This window comes from Haliaeetus albicilla, chromosome 8, assembly GCF_947461875.1.
Source record: "Haliaeetus albicilla chromosome 8, bHalAlb1.1, whole genome shotgun sequence".
NCBI lineage: Eukaryota > Metazoa > Chordata > Aves > Accipitriformes > Accipitridae > Haliaeetus > Haliaeetus albicilla.
In genome coordinates this window covers 12,771,360-12,793,339 of record NC_091490.1, presented here as the reverse complement: position 1 = coordinate 12,793,339, position 21,980 = coordinate 12,771,360, and the positions used below count along the sequence as shown (strand labels likewise).

General features: G+C 40.9%; 1 protein-coding gene across 13 annotated transcripts in view; it reads left to right on the top strand.

The window, feature by feature from the left end:
- PTPRF (protein tyrosine phosphatase receptor type F) overlaps positions 1-21,980 on the top strand; it is a 392,972-nt gene that overhangs the window by 189,165 nt on the left and 181,827 nt on the right. For all 13 annotated transcript variants that reach the window (XM_069788950.1, XM_069788945.1, XM_069788949.1 and 10 more), the window contains exons 4-5: positions 2,694-2,839; positions 5,586-5,727. In XM_069788950.1, coding sequence (XP_069645051.1) covers positions 2,694-2,839; positions 5,586-5,727 — 288 coding nt within the window. The remainder of the gene's footprint in view (positions 1-2,693; positions 2,840-5,585; positions 5,728-21,980) is intronic.

Here is a 21,980-nt window from a genome sequence, read left to right as displayed (position 1 = left end):
TAGAGGTCCAGGCCTGCAACTTAGTGTCTCAGCTGTGACCTCCAGATTACCTGGGTTCGGGGTTGGCGTGTCCCCTGGTGCCTGTGGTCCATGTGGGCGGTCGGTGGGCTCCCTAGCACACAACCACAGTCCCCATTGAGCATCTGATGTTGCAAGCTTTGAAGGGGTCTGCTGTCCTGCTGCCTCAGGGGTGGCATGTCACCAGTCCCTCTCTGCTAAGCATGTCCTCAGCTGGTGGTTGCTTCTCCATGTGGTGCCAACTGGTCTGACCTTGTCCTTCACTCTGAAGCTGTGGTGGGTTGACCTTAGCCGGCTGCTAGATGCCCACCCAGCGGCGGGCTACAGGGAAATACCTGCTCCACTGTGGTGTCTCCATGGGCTGCAGGGGAGTCTCTGCTCGGGCACGCAGAGCTCCTCGTCCCCCTCTGACCTGGGTGCTCACAGGGCTGTTTGTCACACTTTTTACCTCATTCGTCACCACCGTGAGGTGTTTTGCCCCTTCTTGAACCTGTTACCACAGAGGCACTGCCATGATGAGCTCGGCTGTGCCCTGCTGTGGGGCTGTTGTGGGACTGGCTGCGTCGAGCACAGGGCAGCCCTGACCTCTCCTCACAGAGACCCTCCTGCAGCTCACCCCAACGCCCCATACGGACAGCGGTGGTGTGCGCGTGTGAAGCAAGAAGCATCCTGGGCCCTCGGCAGTCTCCCTGGTCTGGTCCGGTCCGGTCCACACATGTTGAAGTAGGGCAGAGCCTGGCCTCTGCGCTTTGTCAAAAGCAGCAGTTGCAGCATGTCACTTGGTTGAGCTGCCGCGTGTGTTGAGTCACGCCATGCCACGCTGTTGGGGTGGTGGAGGTCTGCATAAGCAGTTAGCGTGGGCTAAACCAGAAGGCGACACTGAGATTAAAGAGGTACTGCAGTTTTAGCAAAGTCTTCAGAGGCTGCTGTTCAAGGGCAGAGTTGCACTCCACAGCTTCAGGTGGCAGATGCCAGCTTGGAGCTGCTGAGGGAGAGGCGCCATCTTCCAGTGCCCCCCCAGGCTGTGTCTGATCCTGCCCTGAGCCGCTGTGCTCCCTACACTGCTTGGGAAAGAATTAAAAAAAATGGCTTTCTGCCAGATTAGGAGCCCAAATATGCTCCACAGAGGCTCTGGTGACCCTGGAGCTGCTTGTAGGGGTTCGGGCGCCAGTGTCTGGAGGCAGAGAGGGGAGGCGAGGGGCACAAGGAGCAGAGCAAGGCCCCCTGCCCCCTTCAGTAGCTGCAGGCTGGCGGACTGGCTCAGCTGTAACTTGCAACTGTACCCTTAGCATTTTAGAATCATAGAATCATTTAGGTTGGAAAAGACCTTCAAGATTCATCTTTTAGTCTCTTATATGTTAGGAAAATGCATTTAAAGACTGTCTTCTTTTGGGGTCGCTGAATCTGTATCCCTCCTAGATCAGGGAAACTCAGCCCTCAGTTCATCAAAAGCTTAGCGTTTAAACCACCTGGGCTTACGGATGTCGCCACCCTCTCCCTCAAGGACATACTTGTGGACATGTCCAGAATGTGAAGATGTGGAACCACTGCCAGCTCCACTGGGGATGTTGGTTTGGTGTCTTAGGGTTGAACAGATGTTTCTCCTCTCACTCTTCTCCTTTCTACATCCCAGCAGCTGTCTCTGCCCCATTTATAGGTCAGGTTCATCTTCAAGGTGGTCGATCAGAATTGTATTTGAAACATGGCCTTATTGTGACCTGTGCACTGAACGACATCGTGGGTGGACTCTGTTAACTCCCTCTGTGGCATTAAATGTTTTAGTGCTTTATAGGGATATGAGATCATCAAATGCTTCTCACTTGGACAAAGCAGTGTTTCAAAATTATCCTTGGATCACATATTGCAAAATTCTGTTGGATAGTGAGGGTGAAAAAAATACAAATGTTCAACCTGAATGTCTAGTTTTATCCATCCAAGTCTGTCGTGTAAATCCAGAAGACGCAACTGTATTTTCATGAAACTTCTTTTATTGATTATTAAAATGTTACATGATTTTTTTTTATTATTTTTATTTTTGCTGAGTCTTTCAGGCCTGAATGTCACTTTGGTTTCTTAGCTGACTTTAACTTTCAGTGATTAGCTTCTTACCAAGCATAGGCCAGCCTGTGCAAGTTTCCAGATACTTATAGACTGTAGGATTTTTATGTCAATCAACATCTAAAATGAAATTAAGGGTTGTTATTTGCATACTTAAAACTGTATCTGTTAATTTTTATGAATGTCTTAACAGCTTTCAGGAAAACTAATGTCAACGTATGGTACATTTTGTACGTTTGGTGTGTCAGCTGTTCTGTAATTTCTAGTACTATGACCGTGTGATAAACCTGCAAAAATCCATTTATTAAAAAAATAAACCGTAAAAGCGGTTCTAAATTGTCATATACCTGAATGAATGCCCAGGGGACTGGGGGTAGCCCTCTATTGCCCTCATTTACAGGGAAGCCAGATGGACTTTATTCATTTCAGGAAAAAAAGGTACTCAAGCAGATACTCTGCTTGTCATGTTGCAGTCTGCACTGAATTTGTGTGGCTGAGGCCATTCAACCTGGATTTGTAGCAGGAGCACCAATTATCTTATAATTTAGATTAACATGACACATTCCTTGCTTATCTGATGTTGTGTCCTCATGGGGGTGATATGGTTATTTTTCCAGGCAAACCAACATTTATGAAAGCTCCTGAAGATCAGATTGGGATTTCTGGAGGAGTGGCCTCTTTTGTGTGTCAGGCAACAGGAGAGCCCAAACCTCGTATCACGTGGATGAAGAAGGGGAAGAAAGTCAGTTCTCAGCGGTTTGAGGTAATTACAAAACCCAAAAATTCGGTAATCAATCTAATGCTTGCAGGTCTTAATTACAGAATAATCATCATTGCAACCCGGCATCTCTGCATCACTACAATACAGAGTCTAGAGCTTTAGAGTAAAGTAAATTTCCTTCCCTGCAGCAATCCAATCTGTAGAGCAGGCGTTGTCCTTTGAGCATGATGCTGGAAGCACACACATAGGACATCCTTCTTCAGATGGGAGACTGGGGCTTATGCTGAATTGGATGGCAAATAAGAGTTGGATCTAGCAGTAATTTTCTGTTTTCATTGTGAAAATTTATAAGGCACCTCCTTGGCCGGCTATCCCTATTGAAATTCAAAAGCGTGATGCCAAAACACTATTGGAAGGCTTTTGAAGGGATGGCTACTGCCATCCCTGCTACAGATGCGCTTGGAAGAGGAATGGTGGAGTCATCCTGAAGGGTGAATTGACTTCCCTGTGAACTAAAGTCATGAGAGAAAGGAAGGGGGAAGAGCAGGTATCAGAAATGCTTTTGAAGAAGGGTCCAATCTGGTTCGTATTTTAAATAGCAAATACATTTTCACTGACTTTCTCCACCTTTTTCTCCACTTTCCTTTTTTTTGGAGTTGGGCTCTTTTCTCTAAAACCGCCCTTGGAAATGTGACCCCTCTACCATTCTGCTGCCTTTCCTCTAATACCCTGTCTTTGATGTTCTTGCTTTTCTGGCTGGAGCACAAGATGACTTTGCTGCCCAAAATGGATTGATTCAAGTCACCAATTTTAATCATGATTTTGTATGTGAGCAGAAAACCTTCATTAAAGTAATCAATTTTAATCTCATTTTACATTGTTATTTTTCCCTAATAAAGGTTAAGTTTTGTTGTATAGTAACCATTTAAACACTCTAATTTGTAAGTAGATGTAACCTTTATGGTGAATTCGATACTTACTGTGGCTGACCAGAGGGCTATGCCATATTGTATGCATTTATACCAGCAATTTCATACCTTTATTCACATCAGCTTTGATACATAGTTGAGGCATTTTTATTGTGTTAGGAGATAGTGAATAATATCTTTTTTTCTTTGCTAGGTAACTGTTAATTTTACCTCATTACTAAGCTAGTTTATATGGAGGAAAATTGCAATTCAAATTAAATGAAAAAAATTAATAAACAAACCTGATGTACACATGCTGAGTTATTACACAAAAGAGGTATCTATCTTTAGCAAATGAACAGCATTTCTGGTCTCACTATCTGTCAGGTCCTTGGTAGTTGTAGCTCCCTTCCTCTCACACAGTGTTTATTCAAAGGTTAGTAAGGGCAAAAGAGCATTTCTGCTGTTTCATCTCTTAGCTTTTTAGTCTTTATCACTGAAGTGAATTAGTCTCTGCATCTGACTTTGTCTTGTTTTAAAATTTGGCAGTAGCCCTATTCTGTGTAAAGGTTATAGAAAGTTTAGCATTTTGTCACAGTTTCATATTTAATTTAAAATCGGGTATTTAGAAAAAAATGTTTTAATTCCTTAAAATGTACTATGGTGATGTTCATATTTCTCTGTCCTGTCTGCTGCTACTTGACCCCAAATTAGAGTTTTTTACAAGCTGTTTCTATTACTTAGAACAGAAGGGCTATTACTTCCAGCATGAAGAATAACAGATTTTCAGGGGTCTTGGTTACCTTTTGATTTCTTTCTATTTCTTCTGTCACTGCAGAGTCTCATGGTGCGCATTATTTTTCTCCTTCCTGTTTTCCACTCATTTGGTCTTTCTGCTGTGAGAAGCACTCCTAAACAGGGCTCTTGAAAATAGGGTAAAAGTTTTGCATGGGGGTAGTGCAGGTCCTAGGCTGACGTACATGTGTCTGAAAACAAAGTATAGATTAGTCTCTTCATCTTCCCCTGCAGTTCCCAAGTGACAGGAGGGGACTTGTGCCTTTCCCTCATGCTGTCACCATCTGCAGTTCAGTTAATATTTCCAACTTTTGCTGTGCTTTGTAATAGGAGAAGGATGAGTTTGGCATTAACTGTGGCCGGAGGCTGTGCCTTCACAGTCTTGCCATTAGGGAGTAGCGTAAAGTGATCCAGCTGCAAACTAACAAATACCTTTTTCTTCCATGTGGAAGTTAGAGTAATGCATGTTACAGCTTAGCAGGATGGATGGAAAGGCAATGATTTATTAAGGACTTAATTTATTATGCTGGGGAAAGAATCATAATTACATCATTGTTGATTATGCCAGAGTTGCAAAGTACCCAATGCTGAAGGACATTAAAAGCCCTCACTTTCTGCTGGAGTTAGCATGCGCTGTAGGTGCTCAAGGTTTTATTCTAGTTTTGTTCCTATTTTCCTGGTAATCCCACAGGAGTATATCATTCTGTTCTTCCATCAAGGTGAAAGTTGGCACTAAATTGCTATCAGTGTGATTAGTAAAACCATTAGTGCAAATATGGCTCAGATGTTTTAAATCATCAGATCCACATCTTTATTACCAGGTTGATAATTTGTCAGCCTTAATTGATTCATAAAGAACCTCATTGGATCTTCATTTGTTCTGGCCTCCTCAGAGGACAAATATGTTCTTGACTCTGAAATTTTTGCATTCTGGACTTGAAACACTTGAGTAATTGCGTGGTATTTTACAGCTTACAGGGCTTGTTTTGGTTTGGTTTTTGTTTTTTAACCCCTGGATTGTTTTGACTTTCAGTTTTTGTTGCAGAAGATACCAATAAAGAAGTGCTTTCTTTTCATTGTTAAAGGTTATTGAGTTTGATGATGGATCAGGATCAGTTCTGCGGATACAGCCCCTGCGTGTTCATCGAGATGAAGCTATCTATGAGTGCACAGCAACCAATAGTGTTGGGGAGATAAACACGAGTGCCAAATTAACAGTGTTAGAAGGTAAGTGGGAAGTTTTTTCATGCCATAGGTGGCAGAAGACATGGCTTTGGTAGCTACGTGTTGGTGTGGTAGTTTTAGATGACATGATGATATTCTAGCTTGGTTTGAAAAAGCTGTGTTCATCCTGTATCATTTGCTATAATTTACTCTAAGTGATAGAAGCTAATATTTTTCAGACAATCATGAAAAGATTGCAGATTCTGAACTTTAAAGAAAGTTTTAGTTGTATTATCTGAGGTGTGTCATTTCTAATTTGGAGGGCTAGCTAAAGAGACATTTCTATACTTTTCTCATCTGTCTGCTTTGATATAATACCCATCTTCAGGGTATCTAAGAATTGTATCTGAGAGTCAGAAACTTAATCCATGTTGGTGCACCTTCTGGATTAAATTGGCACAGTTATTGAATAGATTTTTCAGGTTACTCTTCAGATTTTGAGTTTGATGTGGAATTTAGCTGGGTCTACTTTTCACTGTAGTCACAACTTGTTATTCTGTTTCTCCTGTTAAAGAATAGATTTTGATCCTTGCCTGCTATATGAGCAGGTTTTATTTTGCTTGCTATGTTGTTTCTTCTAAATAGAATGTTTTATGGAAGAACAGTGTAAGGCTTGTCATCAGCTGATGATTTTTTTTATATTAGATTATCAGAATTATTGTCTGCTTTTAAGGAAATGTGGTTTTTTTCAGCACATCAATGTGTTGTAGTATTTGTTTTTATATAGGATAAAGGTACTGAGATGTTGCAAATCTGGGGCATTTGGCTGAATAGTTTTTGGGGGGTTTTTTTTTCACTTGGTTTACTAAGACAAGCAGGAAAAGGCTTAGGCAAATTGCTTGGTGTATATGGACTGATGTAGAAACTTTTGAGTAATGAAAAAACTAGACTGGAAAGAGTTTATTATTGTATGATTTTGAACCAGCGGAGACTGGTTATCCCAGCGGTGAGTGTGCCAGCCATACATGACAAGTTACCTATTGTCCCTTGTTCTCCCATCCCCATTTATAGTGTAGAGGTAATCATATTTTCCTCTCTGCTCTGTGACAAAGAATACATTAAACAACTGTAATGTGTTCAGACACTGTGGTGATGGGAATCATAGAAATCATTCAATACTTGAGGTGATTGTGTATCTTGTTTCTGGAGGTGGGGCATCTTAAAGGATCAGCTTGCTCCTCAGTAGTAATATTATTAAGAATAGGGTAACAGGTGCTATAGACTTGAAAATTATTGGGGAAAGAAAGCAGATCTTTTTTGTTACTTCTTGCCTTTGCAGCCATGTACGTGAGCGCATAAAGCTCAGTGGAGGTCTTTGGGCAGTTTATGTGCAGATCTGTATTTAAACGGTTCCTGCAACTGGATTTTTGTGATACTAGAAACTTGAATACCCAACTGTTCGAAGCACATTCCTGTTTCCTTTGGTTGCAGTTGCCTTTATGTATCTTAGATATGTATGCACATGCACACACACGCTAATAATTTATTTGCTCTGTGTTAAGTGTTCAAAGGCCCACAGAGACATGCGCTGCATAAAGGAGCACAACAGTATTTCTCAGCTCCATGGTGCTCCTGCTGATTTCCTGATGAGGTAAAACTTGCAGACCACCACATAAATACAGAATGTTAGGAAACACCAGAGACAGGAAAAGACATGCGTGCACACAATTTAAGAGCCACAGAAGAAAAAAGTCACTACCAGTCAGGCACAGAGCCTGCTTTTCTGTTTGGAAACTTGCTTTAGTTGGGAGTAATGATAGTTTAACATGATCCCATAAGGTCAAAAACGATCTGCAGGCTGGGGGGCTGTGTTTTCCTCTCTAACTGAAGAGTATCAACCCCTTGCTGGGCACTCTTGTAATGGGCAAAAATAAGAACCATTTGCTGTGTAACAGTTTGTATGTGCCCATGCATATAGAGTTGTGAGTTTGATTACAGAGGATGAAGAGCTATATGTGCCTCTTATGTTGGCTGAATTTATAAAGAAGATGGGTTCTGTTATGATTATATTTCTCTTTTCTGAAACCTTCTATGGACAGGTCTGTATCTTTTTCAGTCATGCTATCTTACTGTTCTGTGTTGTTTGCCTTAGATTATGCCGTTTCTGCATTTTGAGGGTGTGAATTGTTTTTATTATTAATATTCCTTTGTTTGCTTACATGTTGGCAAAGTCGATATTACAACTCAGTGCCCTCGTTGTGGTTGTGTTTAGTCTCACTGGCCTCCAAAAAATAGTGGTAAGTGGCCCACCTCTCTGTTATGCCATCACTTTCCTAACAAGAATTTTGTAGAGGTATTTGAAAATGACACATTTCACGTAGTACCCTTGATACCCTCAGGACTGTCAACTAGGATTGGATTTTCCCTCTGCTTCTGGGGTTAAAATAATTTCTGTAATTGCTCTCAGGTGGTAGTTTGAATGATGCAGACATTCTGCACTTCCTTTCAAGAATTTGACTAATGCAGTGGTCCCTGGTGCATGACAAAGCTCTATCACAGACATCCTCATGGTTACATGCTGCTAAATACACAGCACATATTGATTTTTACATTAAAAATCCTTTATAACACTAAGTTTTAGTGCTTCTTCACAATTTGGTCTTTAGAACATAGGCCTTAACATTAAATCCAGAAGTCACAGTCAGGGTTTAGCAGGCTGTTATTAGATGTCTTTGTAGCTAACTAATTTGGAGCTTTATTTTATTTAGATTTCTGCAATGTTCTACAGATAAAGAGGCAGATAATCCTTTCTAATTGCCAAGTTATTCCATTCTGAATATTAAGTGAGAAGCATGAGTCCAGTCTCCTGGAGGAATCGGGAATTCTCACATAAGTGAATCTCTTCTAACAGTTCGGTTCCCTACTACCCTTTCATTCTCTGCTCCCATGTCTCTCATTTTTCCCTTCTAACTGCAAATCCTGTTGTGACCAAACTACGCATACTTAGTGTAACTGGAAATTATTTCTCCTGTTGATAGTAGGAGAAATAGACGTGCATATACCTTCTCTTCTCATTTCTCCTGGGTAGCTGATAAGCTGAATTATGTATGAGTCATATTGAACGTTTCTATCTTTTTTCCAATTATGACCTGAAGCGGCACAGAAGTACGTTCTTGCCTGCCTGGCAGAGGAGGAAAGCAGTACACGGAGGGGAGGGCTAGAATCAATAAGCTGACACACATTCCCAAGAAAAGCCTCGGGGACAGTTAGTGGCACTAACAAATTAATAAATATATTATTCAGTGGTAATGTGGAGAATTACAGGGCTTTTTAAATAGGGAGATTATATGAAATGTGAGTAGGAAGGATGCCAGCGTGGAAGAACGTGGCAGCAGGCTGATTGCAGGAGTGTCTATGTGGTGTGATTCCACAAGACTGCTTGTATGTTCAGCATTCTGGCTGTATTAAGGAAGGTGACGGTAACAGTGTTTGTCTGTAGTTGCCTGTACACCGAAGTATACATTTAGTCTGTGGTTTCCAGCAGTCTCCACCCAACAGGAAGATAGGGAAAAGCAGTGCAAAAAAAAAAAAAAAAAGTCTTCAAGGGGCAGGGAGGAGTATGATTCTTTGGGAAAGGAAGGAGCTCAAATACAAAGTATATTGTCAGATTCAGTTACAGGTTTTGATTTCTAGAATTGGGAAACTATTTAATTGTAACTGGTCCTTTAATGCCCTGCAAGCAGTCTTTTTTCACTCCCCTGTAACCTAGAGCATACAGTCATATCCAAATGACACCGAATGTATTTGGAGTTCCATCTCCCTTTGTTTTTAAGTAGGTTAAATGAAAATGAAAATACCATGTCCAATTTCCATTTCCAGCACAGATCTATGCAAATCCCCTATGCCCCTATCCCAGACTCCTAATCATGTGGCATGTAGTTATCAGCCTGGAGAGTGCTGCGAGGCTCTGCAGGAAAGCAGCTCCTGGTAAAGAGGACAGATGGAAGAGCTGGGAAAGGGTTGCTTGCACACTGGGTTTCAGTCTCAAGGTAACCTGGCAAGTTAAGTTTTACTGAAAGGCTTGGTACTGACAGAAGTCAGGGAAGTTTGGTCTGTTTCAGTGGACCCCTAGAAAGTTCCCAAGTGCAGCAGTTGTCCCCGGGGTGGGAAGCACCTCTACCTTATCGTAATTTGCTGTTTACTGAACCATGTCATGAGCTTAATTTCTTTCACCATCTGCCAGCTGCATTCCAGTTCCTGGGGTTACCCTGTTTGAAATGCTCTAAATGATAAACATTTGACGTTACAAATGATTTCTGTGGAGAGCTAGATCTCAGAAGGCCTGAAACAATATGCCCTTTTTGTAAACACTCTTCTAAAAGTGATTTTGTCATTGGAATAGTAAACAGAAGTTAGCTATGTTTAATCCTTGTTTATGTTTGGTTAGTTACAAAAGGATCAGTTGGATCATTGTACTTTGGCTCATGTTTGTCTTCATTGGTTTTGCATCTTTTTGCCAAGAAGAACTTCTAGAGGTGTGTTATAAAATGGAAACAATTATAGAAGGGAAATTTAATCCATTTGGATGCACTCATTTTGACTGTGTAAATGAATTAAGGCTCCCCGTACCCTGCTGCTCCTGGGACTGGTAGTAGTCTCTTCATGTCTCTGGTCAGGCGGGGACAGGTCTTTCCTCTACATGTTTCATGTTCATTAACTGTTCCAACTTCCTTTGGTCTCTCCCTGGGAGGAAAGACTGCTGTGATGGCAGAGGTCCTACTCCTATTCTTTGCTCTCTACACAAGCAATCCAAATAGTACTTTCTTTCTGTATGAGGCAGGCAGTTAATGGACCTCTGTAACTAATGTATTTCCAAGAGCTGCAGCACAGTGAGCTTCCACGTGCTTCACTGCATAGGAAGATGTCCTAAAATACAGTGATGCACAGAGAAATGAAGAAGCCTGAGTGTGTTTGCTTTGGGTTAGATAGTGGCGTGTCCCATGCTTGTTAAAAAGGGAAACATTAAGCCAATTATTCATGGTGGCCTCATTGAGAAGTTTAGGTTGTCACCTAGAAGAATGTAAATCCCAGCTCACATGGACTTATGCTATTAAGGTATAAACAGTGTTCACAAGGAAAGACTGTATTGTGCTGCTTGACAGCAGGTCACCTCGTATTGGTCTGATAAGTCAATTTAGGACCCCTGTCATGCTGCTAAGAACACTAGTAATTTCTCAGGTACTGAACAGTGGCTAGAAGAATCCTAAAAGTTCAAGGGGAAAGGGATGGTATCTTCGTCCCATAGCACACAGAAGATTGAGCAGAATTGGCAATCTGTTTAAATTAGTCTCTGTCAATTTTCTTGGTCTGTTTTACTTGTATCACCATTATGTCCCATGCTGTCAATACTTAGGCTGCCACAGTATCTGAAGAACTGCTCCAGCTATTTAATTTCCGGTATCTGTAGAGCACCGATCATCTCAACCCAAGTGTGAAACTCGTGGTTCTCTTAATTTTATTTATTTTGGATTCAAGAAGAACATTAGTTTTACACTTTTAGTTTATTTTTTATACTATTTAACAAGAAAGACTTCCTTGGCTGTGAATGAGAGACAAAGAGGTGATTTTCTCAGTTGAAGAAAAGTTTTAAGTTTTGTTGGTCTCTCTTCCAAACAGGAGAGTCATCAGATCTTTAGAACATATCAGACCCAAATGCCATAATTTCCATTTCTTATCTCTAAATGATTAACTAATGGCACATAACCATATAATGTATCCATGACAGCAAGTTCCATCAGAAGACTGCCATGCACTAAGGTTAACATCCAGGTTCATTCCGCAAGTTTATGAAGCAAGAAATACAACCTTTGAAAAGTTTTATATGAAATATCACATAGTTAATGCCAAGCTGAACCCTTTGGAGCTGTGCACTCCCATAAAACCTTGTGTCTGAAAAGGTACTGACCTCTTAATCTTGAGAACGTTTTTCTTTTACAGCAAGTGGCTGTTTCTGCATATTGCCTCTCAAATGAGGTCCTATGAGATTACATCTGTAATAGGATGGGATGTTGTCACATTCTTATCAGCAAGCTAATGGTGTCAATGATCTTGCAATACCTAAAAGCAGCACCTGCAATTCAGGAAGGACTTCCCAGATAAAAACAAGTGAGCTTTAAGCGTCAAACAAACAAGAAGGAAGTATATTCTACAGAATTCTACAAGAGCTCTAACGCAGGGTGTGTACTGCCAAGTACTGGATAGCTTGAAGTTCTAAGTGTGCAGTTGTAGTAGTAAGTGTGCAGTTATATCCTGTAAAAAGACTTCTAAGAGTTCCTTGTTTCACACAATTGATTTATTCTAAGTTTATTCAGCAGTTTATAAGCACTGACTTTGGTACTGGAAATCATGTTCAGCTAAATTTTGTTGCCAATAATAGTTGTCTCCTTTCAACTTGCTCCATTTCTCAAATCCCTTGTGAAGATATTCAGAAATGTGGATGCTCATTCAGAGCCTTGTGGCAACCTACTGGTAATTTCCGTCTGTTAGGAAAATTGATAATTGAGCCCTGGGCATTATTTTCTCTTTTCCTGGGCTCAGGGTGTAGAGACAGGTTGCTTTTCACTCTATGCTATCTTATAGCTTCCTGGGAGACTGTCATGGAAAGTTTGTCACGCTATTCTCTTACTGCTGCTCTTCTATCAAAACGTTCAGCCTATTCCAATAGGTAAATGAGGCACAAACAGATTAGTTTAACTCTCTGGCAGAGATGCACTCACACAGGCAGGTTTCTGTCTTGTTGGGGAGACATCCCTGTGGGTTGTCATCTCCCAGCTGAGACCAGGGATGGCCAGATGACTGCCGCTGCATCTCTGTTCCAGTTTGAAATCAGACAGGTTAGATTAAATCATCTGTGGTGTAAACTAATCTGTTTTAACTCTCTGTTGGAACAGATCATTGGTCCCAGGTGGGAGGCAGCAACTACCAGCACTACCTTTCACATCACTGCAGAAAGGCTGGCATTCCCATGTGCCCTGACCCCTGTGGCCACAACGACATCTGAAAGCTTAGAGCTGGGATTTTGGTGGTGTCGGTAGGCAGTAAACCAGGGCAGAAACTTGGCTCAGGCCTAGGCTAAAAACAGTGGTAGCCTAGAAAGGGCAGGAGAGTGGAGCAACAAAGTGAAGGCTGCCAAGAAGGAGATGTGTGTCCTATAAGCTTTTTGAACTAGATACGATGGAGGAAGAAAAGGCAGGAATAACATAGGTGTAAGGTAACAGACTGTAAATCTTGAAGTAAATAGATTTGTTGGGAAAATGAGGGCATTTAGGTTGAGATGTGTGCTAGCCAATGTCCTAATCTGCACCAGAAAGTGGCCAAGACTCCTCTTGCAGTAAAATCCCCACATCGTTTCATAGATGATCTCCCAATCTTCTTTTTGATTTTTCTGTTCTTAGTGGTCCAATACTGCACCTGTTCCTGTTTGATTTCAGGTACTTTTTTTTGAACACACCCAACTGAAGATGTGCACACAAGGAGCCTTGCAAGTGTCTTTTCAAAAGCACTCATGGATCCATGGATTTTGGAGATACACCATCAGATGTATGCTAGGGTCCTAGTTGCTTTTTTCAATGAGTTGGTCACTAACTAGCATAGCATCTCTGTGTTTCTCTAATGCACCTGCATTGGTCTTGTCTCCTTTTGTTTAAGAGCAATATGTGCCAGGCTTATAGCAAAAATTCTTATTATTTCTTATGTTTGTTCCTATTATCCCTGTCACTTAAGGTGATTTGGCTCTTCTTGCCTTTTTTTTTTTTGACTGTCCTCTTTATTTACAGCATCTCTGCAACACTGTCAATTTAATACCCACCTTTTGTGCAGAGGTTGTTAATGCATCCAGTCATTTAAAAACTATATTTGAGGAACTTGTTGATAGAGACCATTGTTGCACTACTAATACAAAAAATAGTGAACAAGAGAGTGGATCTGATTCGGTGTCAGTGAGCCCTGATTTGGCTCTCAAAATGTTTATGTGGTAATAACAGGCTGACGCTGGACCTGGTGATTCTTAGATAATAAACTGAATTTGGAGGACTGGCAGCCAGAATAAAATACTTTTGTTAATGAATTGTGTATACATGGATCTAGAAGTCTTTCCGAGAAGGGGGGGGGGGGGCGACATGAAAATTCACAATTATAACTTATTCAGTTTCTTATTGTAAAAGGCACTTTAATGGAAGTGTATTTAGTTCACCTGGAACAGGTAGACAAAAAGATAGTTCCTTTAGATAATTTCAGGAACTGTAACTGTAAACTTTGTCAAAAATCACATTTTATGTCAGATTTAACATCTACTGGTGACCATCAGAAGTTAAAATAATAGGTCTTTATTATCAGGTGTTTCAAAAGACCCTTCTTATTGCTGGATTTCTTTCAATATACCTTGTTCTGAGAGTGTCTGTAGCAACCTGTTATTGACAGATGTGCTCTCTGTAGCTTGTATGTCAGTCCTGCTGGTATCTCCTGCTGACTAATAAAGTTAGTTGCTGGTATGTATTTGTAGAGTCTTTGAAGTCTGTTAGGTTGTGGAGTAGCCTTCTGAAAGAGTTAGTAGCTCATTGTTTGAACTATTGGAAATTAATGGGAAACACTGCTTGATATACATATGGATTATCTGCTTTGGTTCCAAGGAAAAAGGGAAAGGCAAGAGCAAGATGTCCTGAAAAGCCTTTCTGAGTCGTTAACTACTTTGGCAAAATTATCTTCTGTATCTGCTCATAACCGAGAGACTTTTTGCTCCAAGCTTAGTGACCTGTTGTCATTTACTGGTATGCCATGACTTACACAGGCACTTAAGAAGACATAGCACCACAGTGATCTTCTGTAACTTCTTCTGCAGAAGTGGGAGAATATATCCACTTAATAGAACTGGAAAGTAAGTTCTTAAATGGAAAATGGAGCATGGAGAGAACAGAATGTGATAACCATGACCGTAGGGAATGCAGTGCTTACAGCTACGAAAGCATAAATCTCTGCATGCAAGAAAGTTTCTATACAGTCATCTTGGGCTTACATTCTGTGCCTTATCTTCTTCCTCTCCCTTAAAAAAAAAAAAATTAAAAAAAAATCACAGCCCCAGTTAAATCATTCGTGGAGAAATCACTATTTTAAAATGAAAGCTAGAAAAACATGAAACTGGAATATCAACACATGCTAATAACATGCATGTAGCAACAACAGCTGTTCAGAAGAGAGGATGTCTATATAGGGAATAGCATACTTCATGTGTCACTTACCTTATCTGTGGAAGAGAACATTTCACAAATACTTTAACCTCTGCTCCTGCAGAAAAAGGAATAGCATATAATTGCTACTGATGGGCCACCTTTTGATCTTGGTCTGAGATGTTGACTATACAAAACAAAGCTGGCTTTGCATTAACGACCTGTAACATTGATCATTCTGATAGTTGGTTTCTGTGCATCATGCTTATTCACAAGTCCCACATCTAGTTGTCCTTACAACAAGTTGTCCTCTTGTTGATCTTGTATTGTTTTTATACAGTCTGGTGTCAGGAAGGCTCTACATTTGTGATGCTTATTAAAATCCAGGGCAAAAGGAATAATTGGCCCTAATTTTTGATGCAAGGAAGTAATTATTGTGACTGTTCATTGTTAATTTGTTATTTGATCTGTTAGTGACTAAAATATGTTTTGTATAAAGATGATCTAAAATACATGCATTCCACTTGCGATCTTAGAAGCCCAGAGAATCTTTATAAAAGTATTAATCTTGTAGCAGTAAAACAACACCTACCCTGTAGAGTATTCTAACAGCTGTTTATTCTTGTGGATATTTTGGTTGGATAATAAAGTAGTGACTCTTTCTGGCACTCTCACCTGCTCATATTCTTTCTGCCCAGAGCTCCAGAATAGCTCTTTCAAATCCTTTATCCTAAGGAAAGCCAGTGGGTGTGAGGTATAGTAAGATCTGTCTTTTCAAGATCATCTAGCGCCTTGATGAGGCAGGTTGGATGATGCCATGGGAAAACACTGCAATGTATTCATCAGTCGTGCTAATCCTGTGCTCTGTTCCTTCAATCCTTTTATCACAAGGGTCCAGCCTGGATGAAACCTTTCCAAGTTCTTGGTGTATGTGTTGAGTGGAGAAGTCTAAATAGTAATCAGAGCTATAACTTTATCCAGCTATAGTGTATGAAAGTTCACTGTGGTGTTGCTGTTCCAAGCGGGGACTGGGGGGAATTTCCCTGCAGTAAGAGTGCCTGTCAGCACAGGATGCAGAATGCTTTAAATAAAACTAGCTACACAAAGCGCTACACACAACAGAGCTGGCATTATGACCTTTTAGCTACTTTGAGACCACTGGAAAGGCACTGGCAACATTAACCTGTTGGAGACCTTAAAAACCCAAAGTCTTGCTTTTTGGTACTACAGCTCCAAAGGTGCTTTGTTTACAAGCAAGGCAATACTGGAATTTATTTTTCTATATCTCTTTGTTTTAAACAGTGCCACAGTTGGTCCCAGTGAGGAGAAAGTCCTTGGAGAGAGAACAGAAATTATAAACATATTGATGAAAAATGCATAAACTGCACACGGGGTGGTATTAACAAAAGCTGTTGCAGGGGAAGGTAATGAATTGGGGAATGAATAGTTCAAGATGACAGGATATCCGGCATAAAGAAGGGCAGACAAAGAAGGTCAGGAGGAGGAACAGAATGAGCCTTTTAAAGTGAGCCTGCATCTCCTTCACTTTGAGTCCCAGCAGGGAAGAGTAGTGCATGCCAGCAGTGCTACAATTCAAGGCAGTGCCTTCCATATGGAGCTCCGTGCCTAACGTGTGACGAACAAGCCAGGCAAAGCAGAGAGCTTGCTGTCTCTTGAAGCCTGTCTGGAAGGGACACAAGAGCCCAGCTGAACCCCTGGCAAGTACCGATCCGCTGAAAGTCTACATATGGTAGAGATCAAAATGGTTCACCTGGAAGAGCGAAGAGGTCAGCAGGGAGTGCCCTTGCTCGCGTGGACCGTTCTCTGTAAGAAGATTGGGTGTTGTCTTCTGCCTCCTGCCAGGAGGTTAATTAGGGCAGCTTTTTCTTCTGTAAGAATATCACTGGTGTGAAACCTAGCTAGATTATGCACGGAGATGTGTCATCAGCAAACCTAGCATTAAAGCTGTTGAATGGGTTGAGGCTGGGGGGAAACTCAGTGTGTGTTCTTTAAATTATTTGGGTGCTTGATTTGGATATGAATTTGTCACTTCAAAAAGTAGCATTGCAGAGAACCTTAGCTGACGCTTCGCCTACAGGAATCGTGGCCTCATGGAAAAGATAGCAGTTGTTTTGCCTAAAGGTGGTAGGCTTAATCAGAGTCCACCTGATTGGCATGTAGCACATCTGCTAATACTGTAACTTCTGCCTGCCCTGTGCTCATAGTCCTGAGGAAGAAATTGCTGGTCAGATGAGTAGTGCCTAGACTTGAATTTGGCAAACATTAATAAAATCTTTATCTTTTGCAATAGGACTTCTAAAGGGGGGGGGGGGGGGGGGGGGGGAGGATTCTGAAGGATTCATGTTTTTACTAATTAGACACTAAAAATGATAGACATGCTAAAAAAAATACTAAAATAACCCTTAGTTCTTGCCCCGGGCATGGATTTACTAGCTTTAGTTTGTTGTTCAGTTCGGTTCATTGATCTTGTCACAATTGATGATTCATTAAGTTGTGACTACTGTAGAAATTACAGTGCACAGATGTAGCTGTACTGCACATCTGTGTGTTCCCAGTGTGTTAATGATTTAAAAATGCACTTTCTGTCTGGCCATCCACTGTGCTTCAAGTGCCAACTGACATTTTGTATTACTGAGCCATTTGTTGTGGTTGGCAGAGGGAAAGTCTTTTGGTTCTCCTTGTACCTTTTTTGTTACTTTTATCTGTATTTCAGATAGCTGGATTTGATTTTCCCAGCAACCTTGGCCTTGCAGAATGCGAGTTGTGATGTCTGTCTCTTTCTGCAGGCTGCCACCTTTTTCAATGTCACATGCTTTCTCCTGGTGTTTGCTTACAGCAGATGGGGTTATTTCCTGCAACGAGTCACGAGGAATGTGTCAGGCTCAAAAGGATGATTTGCTGGTTTCCTGACTTGCTCGGGATTCTGAATTTTAATTTTTGAAGTTTGACAGGTGTCGTTGACTTGGTTCCTAGCTTGATGCTAAGAACTCAGTTTATCTAAAGCTTCTCATCCTAGCACGTCCTAGAACATCTCAAAAACTTGCAGCGTATTGACTTACAGGCTGATTGGCACCTGCAATTCAACAGTGTGTGGCAACACTGTAAAACAACTGATTTGTTAATCCTATCTCTAGCCTCTTCCCCTAATTCAAACCACTATTCAGACTGGTCCTTATTAGAGACTTGTATTTGATCAAAGCAGAAATCTGAGGAGTTGTCTGTCTGATGGACCATGGCTTTGCATTGATGAGGCAAGCTATGCCCACTATTAAATCATAGTAAGGTTATGCTCCTGTTGTGTAGTTAATGCATTTCCTTGTGGTTACATTCTGTCTCTAATACCACTTTCTAGTGCAGACAAACCAGTAAGACTTCGCTTGCTTCAGGCCTTTCAGGGAGTACCCAGGGAGAGCAGACTGCATCTGTTCAAACACATATCAGCCAACGTACCTGGTTCTTTATACACTTTCAATTTGATCGTAGGCTCTGTGGTAAGACGGTCCATGTCTAGCATCTCTCACTCGCATCTTGTTTCAGCCATACAGATATTCCTGAAAGCTAGATTAAAGGATGTCTTTAAGAAATTATATACTGTGTAATCAAAAAAAGTGCAAAGCAACTGCGAGTCCAGCACTAACTGGTCAGTTTATTCCAATAATTAATATTTAATTCCAGGGCTTGAAACTGTATAATCTCAACTTTAATCCAAGCCATTTGGCTCTTTCTGAGACTGTAAACCCTGTTTTCTGCTCTCTCTGAGATTCCTTTTTCCATGTAAGCTTCTGCAAATTCTCTTCAACAGGCTGAAGAGTTTGAGCTTGGTAAGCCCCTGTTGTATGGCCTATTTTCTAGCTCCTGGCTTGCTTTTGTAGCTCATCTTGAAATTCTTCATGCTATTTCCTTGCTCTTCTGGAAATGCATGCATTGCAATTCACACTGTATTTTACTGCCTTAAGAAACAGCTGCAAAGATTCAAACTGAAGGTCAGTCTATCCCACTGTCTTTTCTGGGATCCAGTGCTGGATGCCAGGGAAGTGTGTAAGGACATGCTTATAGCGATGATTCCTCCAAATACCTGCTTCTCAAGCTTCTACTGATGTGTACCTCTGGCGTTTTTGAGCTAGAGATAGTGGTTTTAGTCAAACTGATGAAAGAAGAATCTAGTTCTTTGAACTTTAACTTCTAGTGTGCATAATATCCCAGAGCAAAATGTTTCCCAGCTTAACTATGTGGTCTGTGAAAAAATACCTGTTAATTGTTAATATCATTTGATGCCCTGTAGTCTTTATATTAGAAGGGAGAGTGGATGATGATGATGATGATTATTATTATTATTATTATTATTATTATTATTATTGACCCTGGATTTAATAGCTCTTTGTTGCACCCATCCTTGTTTGTGTCTTCTGTACTAAAAAGTTCTGGTCTATTTAGTTGTGATCTAACGTATGTTGTTTGCAAAAGCAAAATCGTGCATCCTTATCCAGTAGAAACAGGGCTGAGCAGCACCCCGGAGTTGCTTTACCTTCTCTGTCACAGTATTGCATGAATATTGTAAGCCCTTTGAGTTGCCATCTTGCAGGTTGAGCATATGTTTTTGTTCATTTCTGTGGCAACCAAGAACACATCTGGAAAGCTCTAGAATGCTTGTTTGTCCAGGTGAGTCAGTGCACAGGATCAGACTAGACAAAAGATGAAAATTCAGGAGAGGTTTTGTGATGTGCATTAGGAGGGAACTGGCCTCAGTGATTCAGGGGTTTTGGGGGGTTGTTTTTTTTTTTTTCAAATTCCTTCTGTTCAGATTACTTGGTAGTGTTTTGTATTCAGATATAATCTGTTGGACGTTGCCTCTCTAATTCTGCACAGTTTGTAGCAGTAGTCTGTCTTCGTTATTTATAATCCTTCTAAGATCTTCAGTGTTTGTAAAGCAGGCCTGCAGCAGGATGTTCTTTGCAGCTTGCCTCAGTAGCTATGATGAGGGGGAAAAAAACTCTTAAGGCCTTTTTGTGCAACTGTGGAAGGCTGCACCCAGGTCTCCCTTACATCAATTTTGTCAACAGAAGCATGCATGTCCCTTATCTCCAGACTTGACTAAGGGCTTTTGCCTAGCAAAGGGAAATCTCAAAAGCTGTTAAGCACCAAGGCAATTTTCTACTCCCTACAATGGTACCTCACTAAAATTCAGCCCTGGATCAGTGCATCTGCCCTAATATTCAGGCTCCCCAGTTCAAGATTTTGAGCTACTTGATGCAAATGAAGGACAGTAAGTGACAGGAACCCATCAAGACTTGATTGAAGCCAACTTCCCAATTTTTCTTGGAACATTTAGTCCTAACGCAAGTGAGATGTTATTTGTCAGTTATGCAAGTCATAAGCAATGCTGGAGTAAATTGAGAAGTGAGTGGAGCTAAGCCAGACAGAGCTGGTCCTTCTGATCTCTTCTTGTTCTTTTTATATACAGAAAGGCAAGAGACCTCAGGGGTGCCCCATCCAGTCCTGTGCTGCCATATGGTCCCTTCATCTGACCAATAGCAAATATAGAAAAGGTGTCCATAAAAAAAAATAATATCGGTGTGTTTAATGAAACTGTCTGAAACGTAAGTTAAGTCACAAAACTTGACAGCTCATCTTCTCCACCTTCCTAACAACTGTGTCACTAATATTCATTGAAGCATAGAATTGAAATGCATTCTCTTATCACTTAACTTGTTCTTTTATGACATACATTTTTTTAAAAAATTGCAGCGCTGTTGTCCTTTAGATCAGTGCTGCTATTCTAAGCCTGGCAAGTCTTGTTTTTCTGTGGCTGAAAAATGAATCTGCAGAATCTGAATATAACCTAGTGATTCATTACTTTATGCACTTTTCAGTTTATTGAGACATTAAGTGCTGGATTTCATGGAAGCTGGACCTCACTGCCAAATAACAAAGTTTGAACTTGTTCTCCTTGTGGCATTAATTGCTAATTTACAGCTGCTATGGAAGAGCAGGTAGAGTGGTGCAGGCACAAGATTCACCAGCAGAAATTACCCAGACTCCATAGTTACGCAGTTAACAATGACACTGTAGCGCTACTGTTAGCGTGACCCTTTCAGCATTTTTTAAGTTATTTTGGCATTTCTTGCAGTAGGCCATTCTATCTTCAAGACACTCTTGACAGATACTCATTAAAGACTGTGATCTTTAGAGATGAAGCTTTGTAGTTAAACACAAGTTTCAGTAGAGTTGAGGCTAAACCATAGGAAGTTTTGTTGGTGTTTCACCCCATCACCAGTGTGTCTCCCAGGCTATTTTTCAGTCCTAGGCAGGAAGAGGAAGTGAACATTGTTTCTAATTGAAATGCTACTGTATTTCCACAGAGTACCATTTAAGAGAGTAAATATGTAGAATTCCAAAGTTTGTTTAAAATAGAAGTACAGCTCCTTAAGTTGATGATGCTAATGTTTGGACCACTGGTCAGCTGTCTTAGATGATAACCTTCTACTTCAACAATAGAATTAATAGACACCTTTTGGTTATTTTTATAAAAGAAGTCTGCCTATGACGTGCTGATGCTTTTCAGGGAAGGGGGAGCATAGTGCCATTTTTCAGGACATGTTTGTCTGTATGTTGTCATGTCAGCTGCTCTGTGCAGCGGTGCAGGGTAGGCATTCCACTTGCTGCTCTCCCAACAGAGCTGTTGATTTTCATAAAGATATTTTGCAAGTGCTTTACCAGTCTGGCTTTATTAAGTAATGCGTAGAGGGTTCCTTCTATGAGCTCTGAGGATTTGCTAAACCGAATAGTTTGGAAATCATATTTGGCAAACACTAGATTCTGAAAAAAGCAGGTGCAACAAATGTTTTTAATCTGTTGCCTTTAGTTAGAGCTTAATTTCTTAGTGCTCAGTATTTCCACCAGTCATAGCAGTGCTCCTTGCTCTAGCATCTAGATGTGATGGAGTGGTGCTACTTCTGTAGATGTATCTGAGGTGGCTCTTCTTCATTTGGGATTAACTCAGTAGTTTTACACCAGAAACATAATCTGCGACTCCAGTCCTGAGACTATACTAAATGGAAAAGTCCTGGATAAAAA